The following is a 21618-nucleotide window of genomic DNA, read 5'->3' as shown; positions in this document are numbered from 1 at the left end:
ATCTTGCTTCATCCTTTCTTCAATCTTTTTTCTACTTTCACAAATCAGTTTGTTAAGTAGTTCAACTGTCACTGTCATCCCATTGCTCATCGATTTGTTCGAGTGGGTACCAGTGATGTCTCTCATTGTGAGACTTATTGTTACTGTTTTTGGCATATCCAATATGCCATGGGTAGCTTGTCAGGCTCTGCTGTGTGGGCTCGATACTCTCGGTAGCTTGCCGGGCTCTCTGAGAGGGGCACAGGAATCGAACACGGGTCGACTGCATAAAAGGCGAACACCCTACTGCTGTTCTATTGCTCCAGCTCTGTTAATTAGTTATTATTTATTAATATCCTTAATTTACAGACTGACTCCACTCTGTTCAATTTAGTGGGCAAATATTTATCTGAGTGCCTACAGGTAATAGCAAAATTCTAAGGTGAAAATGTAAAGAACATGAAATGTTTGCTTTTGAAAGGTGGGTATCACCTATCACCTAAAATGTGCAAGATGGAAGTAATACTTAAAAAATAATATTTAGTCACAATGGTTTACAATACTGGTAAATATTATTTTAAGTTATACATATGATACATATGTGTGTCCATATATAAGGTGTATATGTGAGATATCACTGTCACTGTCACTGTCATCCCATTGCTCATTGATTTGCTCAAGTGGGCACCAGTAATGTCTCCATCGTAAGACTTGCTGTTACTGTTTTTGGCATATTGAATATACCACGGGTAGCTTGCTAGACTCTGCCATGCAGGTGAGATATTCTTGGTAGCTTGCCAGGCTGTACAAGAGGAGCGGAGGAATCAAACCCGGGCCGGCCCCATACAAGGCAACCACCCTACCTGCTGTGCTATCGCTCCAGCCCATATTAGACATATATCAATAATATATATGTTCCTGGGGCTGGAGCGATAGCATAGCAGGTAGGGTGTTTGCCTTGCATGCAGCCAACCCAGGTTCGAATCCCAGCATCCCATATAGTCCCCTGAGCACCGCCAGGAGTAATTCCTGAGTGAAAAGCCAGGAGTAACCCCTTTGCATCCCCGGGTGTGACCCAAAAAGCAAATAATAATAATAATATATATGATCCAAAATGTCTATTTTTCCAACTAAGTAGAAAAACAAAATTAGAATTTCATAGTGATATCTATATTCCTGTGCCCATCACTGCAATATTGTTAATAGCCAACATATGTAAACAACCCGAGCAATCACTAATAGTTAAAATAAGAAAAATTCAACAATATTTGTTTCTACATATTTACAAAAGAAAACACTATTCAGATATTAAAAGGAAAAATACTCTCATTTGTAACAATGGTGATGAATCTAGCAGATCTTATGCTATGTGAAATAACTAGACAGAGAAAGAAAAATACTTCATATTCTTACTTGCATGTGGACCCCAAGAATTCCAAATTATGGAAACAGAATTGATTGGTGCTTGCCAGGGACTGAAAGGTAGAAACTGGGGGGAGTGGTCAAAGAGTATAAATTCTTGGTTGTAAAATAAGTAAGCTATAGGACATCAAAGATAGCATGGTAACTGTGTTTAATGATGCCTGCTGGTAGACTAGTTTTCCAGAAAAGTGAATCTTTTAAATTCTTACCAAACACAGAGAATGGTAAGTATATGGGGCAATGGTATATTAATGTGCAGTAATTATTTTACAGTGTAAACACAATTTAAGTCGCCACACTGCATGCTAAGTATTGTATACAGTGGAAATCTTCCCCCTCAACAACAACAACAACAGCAAAAAAAGATTGGAAAAACTGGGAAAAACAATTTTGTTCTTAGAACACAATGGACTGCAAACCAGAAAAGAATAGAATATCAGGAAAGAATGAAATAGATGAGGTATAGATAAGGCTGCAAAAGTACACCCATGAATCACTGTATCACTGTCATCCCATTGTTCGTCGATTTACTCGAGTGAGCACCAGTAACGTTTTTATTCTTTCCAGCCCTGAGATTTTAGCAGCCTCTTCTTACTCATCTTTCCTAACGATTTGAGGCTTTTTCAGGATCAGGGGAAGAGACCTATTGTTACTGTTTTTGGCATATCAAACATGCCATGGGTAGCTTGCCAGGCTCTGCCTGTGCGGGCAGGATACTCCCGGTAGCTTGTTGGCCTCTCTGAGAGGTATATGTGTGTGTGTGTGTGTGTGTGTGTGTGTATACAGAGAGAGAGAAAAGAGGGACTTCCTACTCATCTTCCATAACTACCATGCCATATTTGATGCAGTCAAGACAGTAGGCAACAAATCATAGAGAGTAATATATATGACTTGTTGCCCACGTCCTAACTGCATCAAATATGGTGTGGCAATTATGAAAAATGGGCAGGAAGTGACTTATAAAGTGTCATGCAGACGCAGTTGGGTAGTGGAGGTCGACTGCTGGGGCTGGGTCTCTTGGGGTGGGGAGGGTTCTCACCAAATGAAAACAGACTGGTGCAGAGTTCCACACCCATGGATAATATAATAAAATGGTTTATATAATAAAATGGTTTAGAGTTTTTTAGATCTAAAAGGCTGCATAGGCAAAAATAGAATAGGAAGTTGTCTCAATATTACTCTACACTTCAAGTGCCTGCTGACTGGCTATGTGAAATATCCTAGTCTCAGCTCTTCATGTACCTATTGCATGTTGATGTGCTTACTAACTGTCCATCTCAACTTAAACTGTGGAGTTTTGGGAGCCATAATGGGAGAGGGATAATATTGTATTGAATCCAATAGCTGCAGTAAGTCCACTGATGGCCGCGCAGACTACCCTAGTTCTTGAACAATTTGTGTGTGTGTGTGTGTGTGTGTGTGTGTGTGTGTTTGCTGATCTCATTCTCTGCAACCAGCCCCACTCTGAGACAGTTAAACAGGATTTACAAAAAAGCATATAAGGCTTGATTGTCAATAATGCCTCAATAAAGCCAAACAATTAGGTATGAAGAGTTACTATCTGCAATAATAAATTAGATACTTAGTTCAGTCTGGCAGAATTAGGATTGACTGTGAATGAGACAAAGTTAGAACCAAACTCTGAGCCTGGGCAGAACAAGAAGAGAATCTAGCAAAAAAGTATGGCATCAAGGTATTAGAATAGGAAAAGGGATTTTCCAGAAGAGAGAACATCATGATGAATAAAGGTATGAATCTGCTTATTGAGTCTGCAGCAATAGTACAGTGGGGAGGGTACTTGCTTTGTATGTATTCAACCCAGGTTTGATCCCTGGCATCCCATGCGGTGCCCTAAGTACCTCCAGGAGTAATTCCTGAATGCAGAGTCAGGAGTAACCCCTGATTATTCCAGGGTGTGACCCAAAAGGACAAAGAAAAAAATTTAAAAATTGTTTCGAGCACATGTTGGTTATTCATTAAAAGAAAAACAAAGAATCAGCTTATTGGGACAAGAAAGATGGTACAAGGTTTAAGATGCATGCTTTGGAAGCATTGAAGTGTGGTGTACATCCTCAGAACTTAACAGTGAACTACTAGATAGGTTAGTGAAAAATCACAGGGAGGGGCCCCCAGACAGACCTCAACTGCCCCTGTAGAAAAAATGATCAATATTGTGGAATATACACCGTCATATACTCATGAGCAGAGACTATTCTGAGTAAGAGGACACAATGCAGTAATAAATCATGTAGATATATGAAAGTAAAGAATCTACCCTTTATGTTGTGAATAATAAGAAGTCAGACAGGTAAAGCGATATTTCTAGACTGATGTTGGAATATAGTAGGTCTTGGATGGTCAGATGAGCTCAGATCAATAGTTCAAATAACTTCATGGTCCCTTGAGGTGTAAGTGTGAACCCAGGATGCAACGGAGCAAAATGATCTAAGGCAAGGAAAATCAAGTAGTGTCAGCTGTGAGTTCTTTCAGACCTTTGTCTCCTTCTTCACCTCATAGCTAGATCATGTTTCCTGACCTTGAACTGAGAATGGGGAAATGAAGCATTTTCTAAAGATTCCCTTCTTGACAGTAATAGGTGAAAAATCTTCTACAGGTAAACACAACATTTATTTGCAGAAATACTAGATAAATAGTAGGAGGAAAGAAGAGGGGCGTTGGAGCAAGGGAGAGGAGAAGAAATGTGGGCATCAAAATGAAGAGGAAAGAAAAGAGGAGAAGAGAAGGTGATCAAAACATAAAATAAAGATGGGAGGTAGAAGAAAAGGCGAAGGGATGGGGAAGGCATAGGAAGGAATTAGAAAGATATTTAAAACAATCTTGGGTAAAGAAAAGGCATATCATACTATAATGAAAAAGATTTGAAGATAATTGCAGTGGTACTGTGGAATAAAAATCTCTAATATGATAATTAGGTGAAAAGAAGCATAGTTCTCAGATAGTCAAGTGTTTGGATAACTGACTACATTTTTCTCTTCTCAGTTACTTCACTTTGAAATGAGGTGATGAAAACAAATTATTTTTAATAAACTAAGGTGGTATATAGTCTAATCTCCAAGATATTTCTAAATTTGTATATTTGTCATATGGTAATTAATAAAATCCGAAGCAAATGTGTGAGTTTGAAAGTTAATCACTCAATAACTTGAGACTGTTTTGATTACTTGTGACAACAAGAAGAGCTCACTTGCCTTGCACTCCTAAAAAGAACTATATATTTTAAAATATACATAACATACAAAATTTACAATGATATGAACACCTTAGAGAAGATGATCAACCTTGGCCAAAGAAATAACAATTGATTTTATAAAGTTTTAATAAACTCAGTAAAATTTAGGTTAACTTATAAAAGATATGTTGAGCTATAATGATAATAATCTAATTAAGGGCTTATAGCTTGTATCATTTATAGTTTATAAACATTGAATATATACTTTTCACTGAGCAATAAAAAGCATGGGTAGAAGGTAAAGTAATAATCAATTATGCTCATTTAATATATTGGACTATTTTAATCTCTTGTGATCTGACTTATTGTTAGGCAGTTTGAACTTACTATATCCTTGATGAAAAGTCTTTGCTTATGTCTAAAAGACTTATCTATAATTTTAGTTAAAGAGATTAAACATTCTGTAATTTGAGATAAATGCTATAACTACGTAACTATCATCTTGTAAATAATATATTAGTGTTTATGGTAACAAAAGTTCACGAAATTAAGCATGTTTAAATCTGTTAATATTGAAGTCACTTTCATTGCCTAGGTATTGCCTCCTTCTTAGAGAAATAATTTAAAAAATCTTTACCTGCATTGTGTCTCCCCTATATACAAAAGTGGAAACATAAGATAATGCATTTTTTAAAAAATAACATTTAATGCTCCTTCAATAGATGCCCTGTATCCTGAATCCACTTATAAAAGCACAATACTCCATTCTCCATAATGTTATAGTTATGAGACCATAGGGTAAAAAAGATGAATTTATGATGATCTTTTCTCTTTAATAAATGAATTCGCAAACTTTGTGGTTAACATGCTTCCCAAACTTGACTACTTGACTAACTTTTTACTGCAAGTTAAGTCCTACCCCAAACATGATTTGAAAAAGAGACTAATCAACAAGTTAAATGGTGGTTCTAAAATCTATGTACATATCAGAATCATTGTTTAAAAATATCAGTATCCAGATTCTGCCCCAACCTAATTAATTAGAATTTTAAGAAAAAGGACAAAGTATGGCTTCTGTGACTGATGGGTTTTATTCCTGGATGATTGTAACATAGAGGCATGGCAGTGAATTGTCTAGAGTTTTATATCTCCAAATGTGATGTGCATATGGATTATCTGAAGCTCTTGTAGGAAAACAGATTCTAATTTTGTAGATCTGAGGCAGACCCTGAGATTTTATTTTTTAACAAGCAACTATGTGATCTTTAAGATATTCAACTGCAGACCAAAATTCAAAACTTCTAGAAGAGGCAGTGGTTCTCGGTTCTCGATGTGTGACCTAATTCTGCGGCATCAGCGTCATCTGAGAACTTGTTAAAAACAAATGAAAACCTCAAGTTCTATTAGCGACTAAGTAAATCAGAAAGTCTGATGGTGGAGGCCAAGCAATCCATGTTTTAATAAGTTCACAGATAATTTTGATATGCCTTCAGGTTTGAGAAATACAAGGAGCTCAAATAAAAGAGCCTCCTAAATTCTAAACACAACTGGATGCATGTGGTTGGAAAACCACAAATACTTTATCCTTCACAGCAGTTAACCAATAGACAATTTTCAACTTTAGCTCTAGGGAACTCCTTAAAACAATCCTGTAGAATAATTAAAATAGTTGTAGGACTTTATTAATGAAACCAAAGTTGAGGATATTTAAGGGATTTTCTCAGGCAAGTAGCATACAATAAATAATGCAAAATTAGAGTCCAGGTCTCTGAATCTAATAGGCAGGACATTAAGAAAAAAGAACAAAAGGAGAGAGAGAGCAAAAGGGAATATCCTACCACAGAGTGGGGTGAGGTGGGGTGAGGATGGGGTGGGGGTAGTAGGAGAGATGCTGGGACCATTGGTGGTGGAGAACGTGCACTGGTGGAGGGATGGACACTCAAACATTGTATGACGAAAATGCAAACACGAAAGTTTGTAAGTCTGTAACTGTACCTCACAGTGATTCACTATAAATTTTTTTTTTAAAAAGAACAAATTGATATTCAGGTAAAAAAAATAGCCAGAGAGGGAAGAGCTCTAGAAAGTGGTAATGCCAGCAAAGGTAGGGAGGGAACAGGGTACAAATATAGACAACCTTCTTCAAGTGTGGCATAATCACATGTTTGGGAGTTTTCAGAAACCAAAGAAAAATGTGTGACTTCTGGTTGTTGGTTGACTGGTTGGTTGGTTGACTGGTTAGTTAGTTGGTTGGTTGGTTGGTTGCTCTGCTTTTTGCCCAGGTGTGCCATTAATGCAGAACTTGTTTTGAAAATGCCAATGGTGGGGAACCCTACCAATGAGTTTAATGAATGTCAATTACCTTTATCATTTCTCCCCACAATTCTACACTGAACTCATTGAAAGCCTAATAACAGAAAAAAAATTTAAAAATCACCCTAATATGTGTTATGTGTCTATATACCTAATGCATCCCAATCATAGAAATTTTTGCAATCTGTGATTTTCATTAGATTTTCTACTGAGGTTCACACATAGGAACAAATGACAACAAATGATATGACACAAAGTTTTATATAAACCTTATTCTAAAATATATATAGGAATCAGAATAATAGTGCAGAATTTAAGACACCTGTCTTGAATGAGGCTCTCTGGGTCTGATCCCCAGAATAGCATATGTTCCTCTGAATAAATCCAGGAATGATGTCACAGCACAAAACCTAAACTGCCCCATGATGAGCGTTACTGAGCATGATCCAAGACTCAAAGTAAAATAAAACAAGATAATATATATATATATAATTTCATATTCTTAGATAATGTCCCATGTGCAATTATTTGTCAAACAGTTACAAGCCTCACAATGGAGATGTTACTGGTACCCACTCGAGCAAATCGATGAACAATAGGACAACAGTGCTATAGTGCTACTTGATAAGGGGTTTTATAAGCAACTGAAGTTCTCTAAAGATCAGTAATAATCATTATATTTGAATTATTGTTATTGATTTAGTAACAACAACAAAAACATTGGTCAGATATTAACCTAGAGACCCAAAACCACAGTTTTCAAAGAATAAATTGCAAGTGGTATAAATTCATACACCATGTCAAAAGTTTGTGTTTACAAGTTCTTAGTGAATGTAGGCAATTACTTAAGGATATTCCAAATGCTTAAGTAGTTAACTCATTTTACCCTTGAAATTTGCATAAACATTTTACATTTAATTATGAAATAATCACAATTTTTGATGCAGTTCCCTCTTTACCTAAATGTGAAACCAGGGAAATAAAGACCTAAAGTTTTGAAAAGTTAAAACTTATCTTAAACTTAGACACTTGGTTTCTTATATCAAATACTTACTAGGCACATTTACATTTAAATGAGAATAGGTTTTTTCACTATAAAAAGCTATTATATTATCCGGCAAACATCCGATAAGGTTTGAATTGTGAAACACCTAAAACTTTTATATTATATATATTTAAAATCACATGATGTAAAGTTCAAGAATTTTATGATATATGTAATTATACTATATATAATTGTGCATGGAATTATGATTTTTAAAACAAATAAATTGGGATCAAATATTTTATAATTATCTTTATAGACATATTCTACTAATACAACACATATAGTGGGTAGAACTATTAAACAATAAAATGTTATGGTCAAGAATTGTTCAATGGCAAAAGCACCTGCCTTTCCTCCCTGAGGCCAATAAGGTGAGACATTTAGTTCTCAGTTCCACTTGCTCACATATGCTCTCAGATCTCAGGGGTTTCTACTGTTTGGCATCCATGAGATCTATAAGAAAGCAGTGATCTCTGATTCATCAAAATCAAATGTACCAGGACAGCACCACAGCTAAAGTATATGAGCACTACAACCACATGGTGTGAATTAAGTTATTTGAGAATTACAAGGAGAAGAGACATAGTTGAAAAAAATCTAATTTAATAGCTAGATTATAATATTTCTTAAATCTACTTCCCTTTGATTTACTGAGAATTACAGAACTTCAATTTGCCAGAATTATAGAGACAGTACATCCTAATGGGTGCCTGTTTGTAAAGATAGAGGACAGAAGGACCCAGTACTAGAAACTTGTCTGGTCATTGAAGAAGCCTAAAGGAAGGTACATGCTGTATGTTTTTGGATAGTATGTGTGCATATTAGTTGTCAGTTAGGCTGGTTTGCTCTGCTCAGTTAAGTGAGGTAGGGAGAGAGAAAAAAATAAGACCTTATGTGGAATATAAATAAACTTATCAGAAAGATATCAAATACCCAAAGGCAATAGAACCAAAGAGCAGAACTGTTCCTTCTCAGTTGAAGCTTGCCATTGGGTTGGCGATAGTGGTGGGGGGACAAGTTAGGACAATCTTGGGTATGAGGGGAGTGAGGGCTGGAAGAATGTGCTACCAAACAGAAAGACTCTGAGGTGGAGGGAATCTGAAGACATTGGTGGAGGGTAATGGATACTGGTGAAGGGATTGGTGTCGGAACGTTGTATGCCTGAAACTCAACCACAAATATCTTTGTAACTTTATAATTCATGGTGATTCAATAAAGAATACTTAAATATGAGACTTTCTCAGCACAGTCAAAGTCCCTGGGAGAAGCGTTCCTCATATGTTACCATGCATGCGAATATAGCACATATTTTTTATTCAGTGGATCAAGAAAAGAGCCCCAGGTGCTGGTGGCTGCAACTATAACTAGTTTATGTATCACACTTTGATTTTTTACTTTCGAGATGGAAGACAGTGATGTAGTTTACCTCAGCTCTCAAAAGAGTTCATAAAGAATCATACAGAGTTTAGAATCTTTTTAGGGAAACAAAACTTCGTTATGTTGATACACCTAGGAGTTTCCCCTCTCTCTTTCTCTCTCTCTCCTCTCTCTCTCTTTTTCCTTCTCTCACTGTCTATCTCTGTCATCTCTCTTTCTCTCTGTAGTTTTGCCACCTCCATAGTATAATCTTAAAATTTTCTCAAAGAGAGAGCAACTCCTACTCAAGATATCAAAACTAGTGTACATTTGCCTACCAGGATGGGTATTTACATCAAAATAATTATTATACAGCAGTTATGATCAGTTTCCCAAAGAGACACTTTTTTCATGGAACTACGATTACAAAGGTAAATGCTTTGGGAAGTCAGTGAAGCTCTTGCTACTGGACCACCAAAGTTACAAACCTCCCTTGTCTCCCGCAGTCATTTCAGATTATTCAGGGCCACAGACTCACTGAGAGGGGATTTTTTTTTTTTTTTGCCCTTGCCATTTCACTTACTCGGTGCCAAACATCTACTGTGGCTTCCAATGAATCAAGTTCTCCTTCCTCTCCTCCCCTGGAAGTACATGCACCCAGTGAAATGTCACAAATAAAGTGGGAACCAGTCTTTCCCAGGCTGGACTTGTAAAGAGAAAGCAAGAGCACCATTCTTCACTAGGAAACTGACCCACAAAGCATACTGGATTCAGTTAAAGAGATTGAGAAGAAGGTCGGCTAAGAAAACAAAGGGAACTCTTTCCATAGTTACTTCTGATAGAGCTCTACCAATCCAGAAATAAAGCCATTCGAAGGCAAAGGAAATAAACAGAGGGCACATTAGGTGAGGTCCAGGAGAGAAATGGACTCTCACAGGTGACTTCTTTGCATGCTCTGTTTGGCTAGCTTCCCTTTCCCAGGGTGTAACTGCTTCTATATTTATCCCCTTTCTCAGTGCCCTCATTTCCACACTGCAATGTCTACTAAAGTATAATTCATCTCTTTTGAGCAGCAGACACATGGAAACATTGTTATATATGGAGGTTTACATAGTCAGGCTGCCACTCAGAGACATGTACTTCCATACACTACATGGGGATGTAAGATGGTTTTCTCCCAAATAAACATTCACATGCTTCTCTAAATCTTTGAAACTCACAGCTTAGGAAGCAATGATGACTTGGAGCTCACAAAGTTCATGGGCAATTCAATAAAAACATGCATCCAAAGCATTTATTTTCTCCATATTACTTTTACAATATTGTTTTAAGCTAAAATATATTGAATAGCATAAATTAGACAGACTGCTTCACAGTAAAGGGTTAACGGTGCTATAGAGTAGGAATGTTCACAGCTGAGATGCCATGCTTAGGTGTTTGCAAAAACATTTTCTGCATAGTGTCCAAATCCCTTTGCAAACAGATAAATTACTCTATAAATCTTATTACTCCATGTGGGTGAAAATCACACAGAGGTTTACAAGGCCAAAGAGCTGGAAGGGAAAATCTGCTTTGGATGGTAGGATCCTTGGGATTCATAATCAGCCAATGCTCAGGAAATCAAGAGGGGGATAGTTACACATTCACATTTGCACTGTTTTTGTAATGCATAGCAATATGCATACAATACACCACACACACACACACACACACACACACACACACACACGCACGCACTGCTCACTCTTTAACAAGGCTAGAGATCCCAAAGCAGGACAGTGTGACAGCCAACCAAATTTATTTCTAAGAAAAGGAAAGAAAACTTTGCTGCTGTAGGCAGCTCTGCTTTAGAACAGCTCCCTGATGCCCCAGGGTTTATGCACTATCAGCTCCTTGCACACAGATTAGAGGGTTATTTTCTATCATATAGTGTTTTTTATTGCCACAACAAGCAATATTAGCTAGATAGACTGACACTGGACCATTTTATTTGGGTAAAATGAGATTTTAAAGGATCTCAAAGGAGAATATTTTCTTCCATTCTTTTTTTTTTTTCTTTTCTTCTCTTCATATTTAGTAGAAATTCAAGGAAACCTAGGTAACAAGGCCAGGGGTATTTACGGTGGCGAGAGAGAGAGAAACAGAGGAAACCAGGTGTGGGATTTTTATAAATAGGATTAAGGTCAGGTTCCCTCTGAGTTTCTCAGCTCACACTCCCTTACAGGGGTCAAACTCCCAAGGACTTGGGGCTCTTCCTTTCCAAATTTCAATCCCAAATGATATTTCAGAGTTTGGCAGAGCTGCTTAGAGATAAGACTTTGAGGTCAATAATCAATTTGAAATATGCATTTTATGCCAGGTTAATTCTTTCCTAACCTCTGTGCTTCATAGTCCTATTCTTAAGTATCAGCAATTTCCGCGATTTTTTCTTCTTCTCTTCATTCTTATGTTGATTTCCAGCCACAAACCAGAAAAGGCTCAGTCATCAACCAAAGTTGTAAGATTGATTTATTGCCCTGAATATCAATTAGAAGATCCTTACCAAGTGCCCTCTCTGAAAGAAGGAACTATTGCTGGGGCAAAGCAATGATGTGTGTGTGTTTCTCTCTCTCTCTCTCTCTCTCTCTCTCTCTCTCTCTCTCTCTCTCTCTCTCTCTCTCTCCCCCCCTCTCTCCCTCTCCCTCTCTTTCTCTCTCCCTCCTTCCACCCCCCTCTCTCTCCCTCTCTATCTCTCTCTCCCTACACACACACACACACACACACACACACACACACACACACACACACACACACACACACACATGAGAATGCGGCGGTACCTTGTACCACTCTCTGAGAGCCATAATTCAACAACTCTTCTTTCCTCATCAAGAAGCCCCTGCAAAACTCTGAATTACAACTCCGCAATTACAAAAGCAAGAATACAACCCAAATGTCATCAACCATCAACACCTTGGGGAAGTTCGACTTCCTTAGGAAGACAAACAAGGTCCTAAGAACCAACATTTAACCAATGCTGCTGGTCCTTCCTTGACAAGAACCAGAAAATTCCCTTGAAATGTGTTGGCAGAAACCTCTGCCAGTCGGTAAAAGGCATGCGCGCGCACACACTCAACACACACACACACACACACACACACATCCAACACACACACACACACGTTCGACACACACGCATTCAACACACACACACACAGACACACACAAGCAAGCAGGCGCGCGCCAGACGCACACGAGAACACACAGCACAAGGTTGTAGGATGGGAAACTGGAGTTCAAGAAGAGCACACACGCGCACACACACACACACACACACATACACACACACACGCGCACACACACACACACGCACACACACAAAAAAAGTTGCCCGCAAGCCCTACCTGAGGATGGCCGTGTCCCCCTGCCTCACGGTGATGTTGTCCGTGCCGCGGTTAAAATCCACGCTGCGAACGGGCAGTCCTGTGGGGAGAAGGCAGAGCAGTCTCAGTAGAAGCAGCGGCAACTGTTTCCGATCCGGCCGAACTCTGGCCACCATGGTGTCCAGGCCGAGTGCGGGGCCGCGGGACCCCGGGCGGGAGCGTGCGGGCTGCGGGCGCCGAGCAGCGCGTGTGCATCCACCGGCGGGCAGCGGGCTCGGCCGGTCCCCGGTCCTGTCCGCTCCTGCACGCGCCTCTCCGCCGGGCGGGCTCCTGCCCGTCTCAACACTCAACAAAGCCCTCGGAGAAGCCGCGCCGAGCCGCCAAAGTCCAGGGGAGCCAAGTGCACGGGAGTACTGAGCGAAGAGCCGCTGCCAAGGGGGATGCGAACAACTGCCCGGGGAAGGTGCCCCCCGCTCTCTCCCGGGCCGGGCTCTGCGCTGAGCTGCTCCTCTCTGGAAGCCACTTTCCCAGGCGGGCGGGGAGTGTCAAGAAACCCACACGGCAGCGGCGGCAGCCAGTTCCTCTCCCCCTCCTCCTTTTCTTGTTTCTCTCTCCCGTCCCTCCCTCGCTGGGCTCTGCACCTCCCCCCACCCCCGCGCATTTCTACAGCCCCTCCACGTCATCTCCCCCTCCCTCCTCTCGGCGTGGCCCCTCGCTTTGCACAACTGCCCCCTTCAGCAGCAGCCAGCCTCAATGAAAGGCTGATGCGCCTTTGGGTTGTCAGGACAACGGCTCCATCAGAGGCCTGGCTGATTTCCTGAAGAGGGAATGGAGCTGAGAGGGTACCGTCCAGGAGAAGGGGGACAGGAGAGGGAGAGCGAGAAAAGACCCGGGAAGGAGAGGGAGAGTGTGTGGGGGGGAAGGGGGGAGGGGGGAGAAAAAGGAGAAGAGGGAAGGAGGGACAGAGAGAGTGAAACAGAATACAAGGAGGGTGGAGGGTGGAGGGGACCAGTGCTGAAGCATGGGACAGGGAAGGCAAAACTTGACAGTGGAGTCTCAGATTAAAAGTTGATTTCCAAACTAAATGTTCCTGGCAACTGTCTTTTCCTGCTCAGGTTCTGCTCATGATCTCCTTTCCTCTGCCCTTCCTTGTAGGAAATTTTAAAAGGTTGATTTTTCTCTCCTTCCTTGTTATCCGCCCTCCCCCCCCCTCCTTGGAGCCCCCTCGTGAAAGATGGATTAAAGACAATGCTGGTATTGAGTGGTCTCAGGCGTGAATGCTTGGCTTGTCTTTTCCAAGTGCCAGCCTCAGCAGCTGATCCCTGATCCCTAAATCAACCTCACTCTCCAGGAAACCCCCATGTGAGGGATGGTATTAAGGTTTTCTTTTTAAATATCACATTGTTTGTGCCACCCAAGTTTCTGGGGGCCATTGCTTCTCATAATGTTCACAGACAGGGAAAGAAATGTGCATATTAGGAAGCTTGTTATCTGCAGGGGACACTAAGGCGACATACAGCACTCCAGCAACAGAGGTCACCTCTTGGCATTCCTTCTGCTCCATGAGTCAAGTGATAAAGATCATAAGGGTCTTAAACCGTTAGTCACTGATGTGAGGGTTTCAAATTATTGACATCCCTCAGAAATGATGTTGAAGTTGGAAGGTGGTGGTAGACTCATTAAGGACTTTTTCTGTTCTTTTCTTTTCTTTTTGAAAAATGTTACTAATTCATTTGAACAACTCAGGAATTCACATGGTGCAAAAACCAAGTGATACAAATGTAATTATCATTCCTATCCATCTCATTAGGCAATCTATTTCTCCTATTTGGAAACAAAAAATAGTTACATATTTCTTCATAAATAGTTCAAGTGCATACAAGTTAGTACACATACCCATATTATCAAGTTACTAAGGTCATTTGAAAAGTTAGAAAAAAAGTATATGTTTATCAAGCTTCACCAGAGTATATTGGACGGAGCGATAGCACAGCGGGCAGGGAATTTGCCTTGCATGCGGTCAACCCAGGTTTGATTCCTTTGTCCCTCTCAGAGAGCTGGGCAAGCTACCGAGAGTATCCAGCCCGTGTGGCAGAGCCTGGCAAGTTACACGTGGCGTATTTGATATGCCTAAAACAGTAACATGTCTCACAATGGAGACATTACTGGTGTTCGCTTGAGCAAATCGATGAGCAACGGGATGACAGTGTTACAGTGCACCAGAGTATAAGACCTAAGTAAGCACTTATTATGCTGACTACATGTCATATAAGACCCCCTTCTCTCCAATAGTCAAAGAATCTCTGTGCTGCATATTTATCCACTTAAACACTAGATATGATCTCACAGATTATATGAGGATCTGAATTGTCACAAATTCAGGACTGGAAAAGTTTAAGGAATTATATTTTTTGGCTTTTTGGGTCACACCCGTCATTGCACAGGGGTTACTCCTGGCTCTGCACTCAGGAATTACTCCTGGCTTGCTCAAGGGACCATATGGGAGGCTGGGAATTGAACCTGGGTCAGCTGTGTGCAAGGCAAATGCCCTACCCACTGTGCTATTGCTCCAGCCCCAGTTTAAGTACTTTTGTCTCTTCTATATATTATTACTATTATACTATATTTATATATTATTTTACATAAATCATTGCTCTATATGTTATTTTTACATAAATCAAGCTGGTGGGAGTTGAGACATGGTCCCTGGATAAAACCAAGGATGGCGGCTCATTGCTTATTTATAACTCAGTTATTAGCAACCAGGAGCAATGTAAATGAATAAGTCAAGTAGTTATATAAACCATAAAAGTCATAATTCTTGGTTTTCTATATCAATGGAAAAATGTATTTCAATTGCTAAACAAAGAGTTTAAAATTACATCTTTATCAAGACTGAGAATAGAGCAGAAGCCCTCTTCCATTGTTACCAATAGACTTGGAAAGCTGTGAGTTTTTAGAAATGAAGGGTTATCTTAAATGTAACTTTGGGATGGCAGTGTATCCAAAATGTCATGAAGAAAAAAATAACTGGGCCCACTAGAAAAGAACAAGGGACTGTAGCCACTGGAACAGCTAGTTTTACTGATAATACTAGGTGAAGATATGAGTCCCTAAGACATCTAGATACTTTGAGAGGAAGGATCAGCAATATTAAGAGAATGTGTTTCTTCTTATACCAGAATACTACATTTTGAATCAAGGGAGGACTTTTTTTTTATGAAGGAAAAAAAAAACATAACATTGCAGTAGCATATTTTGGCCAGAAGATGTTTATCCAAGATGTTGACTAATACCTACACACATGATCTCGTGGTATCAGTAGAATTTGCTTAGTTTTAAGAAGAAGCATAATGTCTCACAAGTTGGGGTACAAAATAATTCACACAGAAGTATCAGGGATGAAGATATTATAGGAAACTGGTCAGATCTTGGACTTGTCTTTATAATAACTCAGAAAAATATCTAAAGTTAATTAGGATTACAAATTAGAATTATACCAGATACATATTACTTATCTATCTGAGAGGACAAAATCATAGATGCACATGTCTGTAGATAAATAGCTGTGTTAAAATAAATATATTGGTTATTATTATTAAATTGACTATATACTGGAAGGAAAATACATTAAGAAAACTACAAGGCCAAATAGTATAGGGCTTAATCTGTGCCTTTTACACAGCTGACTCTAGTTCAATTCTCTCTGATGCATCAGTTCCCTAAGCACTGCCAGCAGTGAGCCCTGATACTGCTGGGTTTGGCCTGCACCCCATCACCCATGCCAAAATTAATTAAAATAGAAAATAAATGAAACAAAAAGAAAAAGAAGACTATACCTATTTTCTTCTAATTCAGAGTATTTGATAATTTAGAGTGATAGTCTGAGTAATTTTAAAATCATGTCATTATTCTGGACTAGAGCGATAGCACAGTGGGTAGGGCATTTGCCTTGCACGTGGCCGACCTGGGTTCAATTCCTCCATCCTTCTCAGAAAGCCTGGCAAGCTACCAAGGGTATCCTGCCTGCACAGCAAAGCCTGGCAAGCTACCCATGTAGTATTCAAAATGCCAAAAACAGTAACAACAAGTCTTGAAATGAAGACATTACTGGTGCCCGCTGGAGCAAATCAATCAAAAATGGGATGACAGTGCTACAGTGACAGCCATTATTTTATCAGTTGTTATTTAGTATTTGTTATTTATGTTCAGGGCTGGAGTTATTGACAGCACAGCAGGTAGGGCATTTGCCTTGCACAAGGTCCACCTGGGTTCTATTCCTCCGTCCCTCTTGGAGAGCCTGACAAGCTACCGACAGTATCTCGACTGCACAACAGAACCTGGCAAGCTACCTGTGGCGTATCCAATGTCAAAAGCAGTAACAACAAGTCTCAAAAAAAAAAAATGGAGATGTTACTGGTACTTGCTCGAGCAAATCGATGAGCAATGGGATGATAGTGACAGTGACAGTATTTATGTTCAAATGTTAGTTCATGTACAACTATCTAACCCAAATATTGACCAAAGGAAACTCTTAAAAATGATGAAAGTACGAACAGAGAGCTGAAGAGATAGTACAGGCAACAAGGAGCTTGTCTGGAACAGAACAGGCCAGTTATATCCTTCCCACCACATATGATTCCCTGAGGTCATCGAAAAGTGAATTTTGAGTGAATATCTGAAAGTAAGATCTAAGCACTGCTCGGACTGGCCCAAAACACTAACAAACAAACAAACAAAAGGAATGGTTTTATGTACAAGCTCACTTACATGACATATCTCACCATTTTCAAATAAATTAATGCATTGGTGGACTCCTGCTTTTCTTATCCATTCTCACTAAGATATAATACATTCAAATAAACCAAATAGTCAAACACATTTGGGTAATTTATGAGTGGCCCTAATGATCATTCTCCCAAATCGATTCCCAAAACTTCTTGTGTTGGCAAAAATGCAGGGAAGAAACAAATAGTTAAGTTACTAAAATTTATAGAAGCTATTTTTTCTCTGAAGTACTATATACATTCTTCCAAGAGGGCTGGCAAAAATGAACATACTTTTAGGTTATTTGTGAGGCAATATAGTTGTTAGCCATATGAAACAGCCATCATTGCCCAGGTAAGATGATCTTAACTACTATTTTAAAATAACATACTGCCTTTCTAAAAGAAACTTTAGAAGATTCTGTACTCTCCAGGGACAAATGCTCAAGAAAAAAACAACTAGTTGATATTTGGGCACCCTAAGAAGCATAAAATTTTATTATTCTCTTTAGTTCTGTAAGGTAGTAGTCTCACAGTAAATCCAGATGCCATCTGGAACATACAATTAATTTAGCCACATTATGTGTATTTTATGCTATACATGCCTATAGTATTATTAATATACCACTCTAGATTTCTAGTTGTAAAGTTTTAATCATAATAATGTTATGTATGCACTTTGCTTTCCTTAGTGAAATTAGCATTTCCATATGAACGAGAAATGCAGAATTTTTAATACTTCTCCTTAGGATTTCTGCTTTGCTGTTCTCAGGGATTCATGGCAATTTAGCAATATTCAAGTATCTCAGTTTAGACTCATTATGACATGACACTAACTGGTAGGAATTTCACTGGAACATGGCTTCTTTGAATACAGTAGTTTCATTTCCATGAGTCTCACTGCCTAACGAACTCAATCACCTTCATCAGTTCAATATTGTTCATATCCTTTCTGGGAAACCTTCAGCAATATAGAGTCCAAATTCATACTCTGTATAATTAAAATCACTTTTTTACAGTTTGCCTCTAGTTTCATTCTTTGGTGCTTTGCTGTCATCATATTGGTCATTGGTTTTGCTCACTCATTCGTTTGGAGAAAGTTATCAATTTTTGTATCTGTTAAAGTTTTCACAATGTTTTTGAGATTCTTGAGCTGCTACATGGCTTTTTCTGTTCCTGAGACTTTATCATATATATGTCTTATCAATTGAACTTCCTCTTTTCTAGATTGTATTCTCTGCCACCAAATATGAGAAGGGGGCACTGTCCAAGTAATTTTACACATGTATTACTACTGGTCTTTTATTTAATATTTGATATTGTCCTCTGATATCAAAAGAGCATATGACATCTGGATAGTTGCTGGTAACTGGATAGTTGCTGGTAGCAGAATCTTCAGCACGGAATGATGTTAATACAAGATAATCAGGCAATCATATCTTCTACTTCTGGTTACTGTAGTGATTTGGATTCCCACAATAAGAAAATGGTCCAAAGAAAAATGATGGGGGAAATGAATGAATACAGGTGTGCAATTTACATTCTAAGATACTCAAGAGTTTATAATTAATTCATTTATTCAATATACTTTACTGATATGGTAGTAAATAAAGATGGAAATTCTGCTTTCACATAATGTAAAATCTTGATGAAGAAATGAAAACTAAACAATTAAGTACATGCTAAGATTGTTTTGGAGAGCAAACGGAATGGGGGAAAACTGTAGTAATACAGCTATATTGAGAGTGGGGGTAGCATTATAGCACTGTCTCACTGTCATCCCGTTGTTCATCGATTTGCTCAAGCCGGCACCAATAACGTCTTTATTGTGAGACTTGTTGTTACTGTTTTCGGCATATCAAATATGCTATGGGTAGTTTGCCAGGCCCTACCGTGAGTGCAGGATACTCTCAGTAGCTTGCCGGGCCCTATGAGAGGGACAAAGGCATCAAACTCAGGTCGGCTGCATACAAGGTAAACACCCTACCCACTGTGCTATTAAGAGTAAGGGTAATATCATTAAAATCATATTATGTAGGAATCTAAGGAAGTTCTCATCCTAATAGCTATAAAAACTTCCCAGATAAAATAATTATCACAGTTTGCCTCTAGTTTTATTTTATGCAAAATGTTTTAGACAGGAACATGTTCTATACAAAATAAAGTAAAATAGACATGTTCTATACAAAATAAAATAATAGTTTTTCTGTATTTTTGGTGGGTAATTAAAAACAGCAGATGAGATTGGAAAATGAAGTGTGATTCACACTGTAGAGAGTTCAAGATAAAGGACTGAGATTTTACTTTAGAAAGTTAGAGTGCAGTAAAAGAAAGGGGATGCATTCTGACTAATATTTAGAAAAACCATTTAATGTAAAAAATTAACTATGGGTCACTGGGTTGGAGACAAATGGAAAGAAACTTTGACTAGACCATTCTATTAGAAGACCGTCAATGTTAGCAATAGTCTATCATAAGTGAAGCAGGTATTTTTCTCACATACAAGCATTGTCCATGACAGTACTATTTTAATTTTAATGTGTCCTTACAGGAAGTCAGTACTCATAAAATAACCACGGACAGAATTTCAAGTGCAGTGTCATTTGGTAGTCAGAAAAACAGGAACAATAAAAACCTGTGTTGCTGTTATCCATCAGATACAGATTTTGTTAAATATGATTATTACATGTGAATAAAATAGCACAAAATGTATTGTTAGGATGAAAGAGTGCTTCTTAAAATGAGCAGATGCTATTTAATTGCTAAACTTTACTAGATATTTTCTTACATATCTCTATTTATTTAGCAGACACTAGCTATCTAGTTCAATCTAAACGTAGTGCCTAGTTAAATATCTTGAGGCTATAAATCATTTAAATAACACTAATATGTTTTCCCAAGAGTTTACTGACAGTATTGAGCTACAGGGCAAGACTAATGTTAGGTCATTCTATTATTCAAAGGGTTTCAGAAATTTTTGTGCTTAAAAGTATCTTCCTGTTTTATTTACAAATCACTAAAAGTGGCTCTCTCTGCTTTTAGTAATGCTTCGGAAGATTGCATACATGAGAGCAAGAAGAATCACAAGATTCTGTCTCATCAGTTGTACTGCCCTGTATACAACAATTCATTAAAATAATCAATATGTTTGAGAACTACCATATAACAGGCACTGTGCTAAACTCTGTGGAATAAAACTTAATTTATTTAAGGAGAAACGTAATCAACACAACTTATGCCTTGCCTCTGTGCAACTGGTGAGGGAAGACCATGCTGAGTATGGGTTCAAATAGCCTTCAACAACCGAAAGCCCTTCACACCTGCTCTACATTATTGAACTTGTACAAAATTGACTCATAAAGCCAATCCTTCTTGATGCTGAATGGTACTGCAAATTAATAAAATCAGAGCTCACATTGAGAGGAGCTCCTCATATAGAAAAATTGGGGTGAATGTATTTTAAATAGGAAATAAAATGGGCCATAAGTAACTGTTAAATAAAAAAAAAAGCAAGCAGCATAGAAATACAATGGAGATAGCAGAAAATTAATCAAAATGGAGACCTCTTGGATAAAGTGGAATTTCAGGTAACCCTTAAGAAGTTATGAAAGATAGAGATGAAGGAAAGTGACATCCGATGGGAAGGAAGGATGCTAGAATCAGAAGCAAAAACAAGATGAAGATTTACCTGAATGACAAAGGGGAAGGAAAATGAGAACTTTGGAGATAAAAACCTTTGTAATGAAGAATTGTGAATGCTGAAATGAAGAGCATATATTTCATTTTATTATCTCTGAGTCTGGAGGCTACTTTAGGATTTGGATGAAGGAGATAAAATATTAGCATATTAGGAAAATTATTTTGCCAATGGAAAATTTGAGGTCAAGTAAGATGAAATTAGAAAACTAAGAAAACTGTTGGTAACATGATGCATAGGATAACTGTTTTTTATCAGATACACCATTGCCTTCTAATTACACTGAGAAATCTAATATTTCTCTGAAATCTTTACATCAGTAGAGAGGTTATGGGGAATGATACAGGAAAGAAATGGGAGAAAGTTAGTCTAGACTTGATTTGATTCTACATATTGTGTCCGTAAGGAGATTGACAGACATGTGAATGTGTTTGGTTTTATTTTGTATAAAATAGGGGACCAACAAAAGATTTTAATAAGAAGTG

The 21618-nt window shown here is 38.5% G+C and overlaps 1 protein-coding gene and 1 pseudogene across 2 annotated transcripts in view; one reads left to right on the top strand and one right to left on the bottom strand.

Annotated features, from left to right (window-relative positions):
• Positions 1-13282, bottom strand: part of LSAMP (limbic system associated membrane protein) — a 755031-nt gene extending 741749 nt beyond the window's left edge. For both annotated transcript variants that reach the window (XM_055127103.1, XM_004606705.2), the window contains exon 1: positions 12692-13282. In XM_055127103.1, coding sequence (XP_054983078.1) covers positions 12692-12846 — 155 coding nt within the window. In that variant the 5' untranslated portion in view covers positions 12847-13282. The remainder of the gene's footprint in view (positions 1-12691) is intronic.
• The window catches only part of LOC101542038 (interleukin-13 receptor subunit alpha-1-like), a 58820-nt pseudogene continuing 50312 nt past the window's right edge, over positions 13111-21618 (top strand).

This window comes from Sorex araneus, chromosome 2, assembly GCF_027595985.1.
Source record: "Sorex araneus isolate mSorAra2 chromosome 2, mSorAra2.pri, whole genome shotgun sequence".
NCBI lineage: Eukaryota > Metazoa > Chordata > Mammalia > Eulipotyphla > Soricidae > Sorex > Sorex araneus.
This window is presented reverse-complemented; position numbering and strand designations above follow the sequence as displayed.